We start from the raw sequence: 3,146 nt of genomic DNA, 5'->3' as shown, positions 1-3,146 counted from the left end.
ACAGAATTTGGGTTTCAAACCAAATGTCCTTCATTGTGGGATTCTCCGTAATATAAAATGCACTACGTCCATTGATAAAAAAGCTTTTTCTTTGGATGAGAAAGGTTTTGAGATGCAGCTAATGGCTAAAGACGCAAGGGTTGGTTGAGGTTTGGTGTTCCGTTGAGAGTTAGTGTGGTTTGCATCAGCGGATCAGTGAATCCAGAGGAGGAGGACCATTTTGCCTATCATATTCCACCAATCGACATTCCCTCAACAATTATTCTACTATTCTACACAATCCACCTATAAATCAAGAACATTGACTGAAAATGAAACAAAGTATAGATTAAAAAAGCACAGGAAGAATGAAATAGGGAGAAACAAAACAAGAAGGCCAAAAGCGAATCAGAAGGAAAGAACTCTCAGCAAACAGCAAGAAAGAGACATCTTACAGAAAAAGAAAAAAGAAAGAAGCAAATCAAGAGGAGATATAAGGAAGTAGTAAATGAGTGGCATTATAAATCAAAAAGAAAATGAAAACATGAAAAGTAAATTGGAGTTCAATCCAAGTACTCAGGTAGTAAATGTCCTACTCTCTCATCCTTCTTCACTTTCTTCCAACTTTTAAAATTAGATGAAAGAACACAACTATTTTACGCATGGATCACGTAGAGCCTAGCTGTATGAAAAACACGCTTTATTTGTGGCATGTCACTTTATGCCATACGAAGCAATAAAATGATAACTTGCTTAGCATCGCTCAATTGCTTTCTCCTTAACAGTAATAAAATATTCTGTGATTGTAGCGCTTTCAGTCCAGTGGATACAGCTATTTACTCTAGCAAACAGAATTTTCTGAAAAAACATTTACTCTATGGAGTCAGTATAAAGTTAGTAAGAAGTAGTTCAAATGAGGTATAACATTTTTTTCCTATATGGTTTAGCAAATCTTTTTTTCCTACTTGGTGGGGGTTTATTCCTGTTAGGAGTCCGTGTCCCATGTTTTATTATGAAGCTGTGTGCTTTCCTCTGTTTTATATTACTTATGGGTGCCGTATTTATGTTATGTAATCTTGTAACCTTGTGTTGTGCTTTACTATGTGTTTGTGTGGTACCGCGTGTCTCGAGCCGGGGGTCTATCGGAAACAGCCTTTCTACTTCTTCAGAGGTAGAGGTATGGACACATCCTACCCCCCCAGACCCCACCAGGTGGGAATACACTGGGTTTGTTGTTGTTGTTGCTTAGGACACAATCTATACCATTGTAAGTATGTAATACTTTCAATTCAATAAATTAATCCTACTAGATAATAGTGCTAGCAATTTTCCCTCATTCATTGTTGAAATAATCCTAAACCTATATATAGTAAATCTCAATGCTTTTTCCTTCCCGTCTTTCCATAAAATCACTACGGTTTTCCAGCCTTAGAAAGGCCTTGATTTTCATGGTTCTCAAGCTCTTTTCATGTTAAATCTTGTCTAATAAATTATCCTTCAACAGACCCATTAATCAATAACTTTCTATCCTTGGGCCTAAATCAGCACAATTCTGAAACCTTCAAGCTGTTGCAACCTGCCCAACAGAACTAGTAGTTCCTAGCAACACCATTTTGAGGCGCTGGATCTTCACAGCAAGAAAATACGACAGATATGATCACATGCAGGCTAATAAACATGGAAAACAGAGAGTTATCCTTTCGATAAGAATACATACCGGCAGGCTGTTGAGAAATGCAAGTGTCAAAGAGACGTGAAAGGTGAACATCAAAAACTTTTCCAGTACATAGGGAAGATGTGCACCAAATTTAGCTGGCCAACGAGGTTGATATGAAGTCAAGAGAACTGAATGCTTTATTGAAATTATATCACCCACAAAAACAAAGGTCTTAACACAGGGGTTCTCCCTGGAGTTATCATCATCGACAATGTGTGTTCTTCCAAGTTGCGAGCATTCTAGGGGAGAAGGGCTTGAATATATGATCTCCACCCACGCTACACCAGTCGACAAAAGTGGAAGAAAGCATGCTTCCTCCTGCACCAAAACATCAATTTTTTACACATTCAAATGCATTTTGTGTGTGGTTGTGTTTGACCTAATCGCATTAGCATATTACAAACTACAGGAGCAATATTTATAGGCAGATCATGGGAAACATGCACAACTGGCAAAATAATATAAAGGTTGTAGCTTCTGGTCTCAAGGGGAGAACACTGAATTGCGTACCTTGGAACATAAGCAGCTGCTCCTATTGCTATGAAGTCTGCCCCAACCATCACCACATTTCTCAAGCTTCAAGACATCCTTAGCATAAAAACAATGGAGTTCACCTCCATCCCTTTGATGGCTAACCTCAAGATTGTCATCTTCAGCCATGGCCTGATCCAAGCATGGAATGGTTATAAAAGCACTTAGTTCATCAGGACAAGAAGCTCCATTGCCTTCCAACGAAACATGTTTGCCTTCTTCAACCAAAGAAGAGGGAATACAGTATCCTTTACCAACACTTCTTTTCAAAGAGTTCTCAAGGCGGCTATGATTCTGTGTGTTTTGATGAGACCGTTCAGTTAATACAGCAATAATTTGTGACCACTCCTGAACATTATTAATACGGATATCATCCAATGATATAATGACATCACCAGGAGACAAATAGCCAGACAATGGCGATGTTGGAGACACATCCAGTACCTGCTCAAGGTCATGTGATTGGAATACGTTAGCCACAATAATGCCTAATTAGGTTCCCCAAATTAGCAAATAGCAAAACAAGAATTAATCCTCAATTACCATGGGACCTTCATCATGAATGTAAAATGGATACAAGATCAAGGGTTGAAGGAGCAAGGCCCAGGCACAAACAGCACAAAGCTGTAAGACAATACACCCAGTTAGTTCAAAGAGTACAAAATATGACAAACAAATGGAGATGGACTAGCATTCTTTACAACGAAGAGTTGCTATAAGCACCCACAACTGCATTATGCCAAACACCAGCACAGTATATTCGAAGAGCAGAAACTTTGGATAATGCCTGCAGTAACTCATGATTGAAGGCCACTAGAGCGCCTGGAAATAATACAGCAAAAAAAACAGCGATGTACTCCATCTGTATGCCCTCACTGCTTTCCCAGAATGTAGTGCCTACAGAAGCAGTTGTGAGATT

At 39.0% G+C, this 3,146-nt stretch overlaps 1 protein-coding gene across 1 annotated transcript; it reads right to left on the bottom strand.

Annotated features, from left to right (window-relative positions):
* Nucleotides 1-1,696: 1,696 nt before the first annotated feature.
* LOC107857276 (membrane-bound transcription factor site-2 protease homolog) lies at nucleotides 1,697-3,146 on the bottom strand (the record flags this gene model as incomplete). Its single annotated transcript, XM_047406714.1, is given in 4 exon segments — nucleotides 1,697-2,014; nucleotides 2,207-2,671; nucleotides 2,771-2,851; nucleotides 2,955-3,146. Coding segments are annotated over 4 exon segments (999 nt in total), but the record flags the coding sequence as incomplete, so codon positions are not given.

The sequence above is a fragment of the Capsicum annuum genome, chromosome 1 (genome assembly GCF_002878395.1).
Source record: "Capsicum annuum cultivar UCD-10X-F1 chromosome 1, UCD10Xv1.1, whole genome shotgun sequence".
In the NCBI taxonomy this organism is placed as follows: Eukaryota; Viridiplantae; Streptophyta; class Magnoliopsida; order Solanales; family Solanaceae; genus Capsicum; species Capsicum annuum.
Note: the sequence above shows the minus strand (reverse complement) of the source record. Positions and strands in the feature narration are given on the sequence as shown.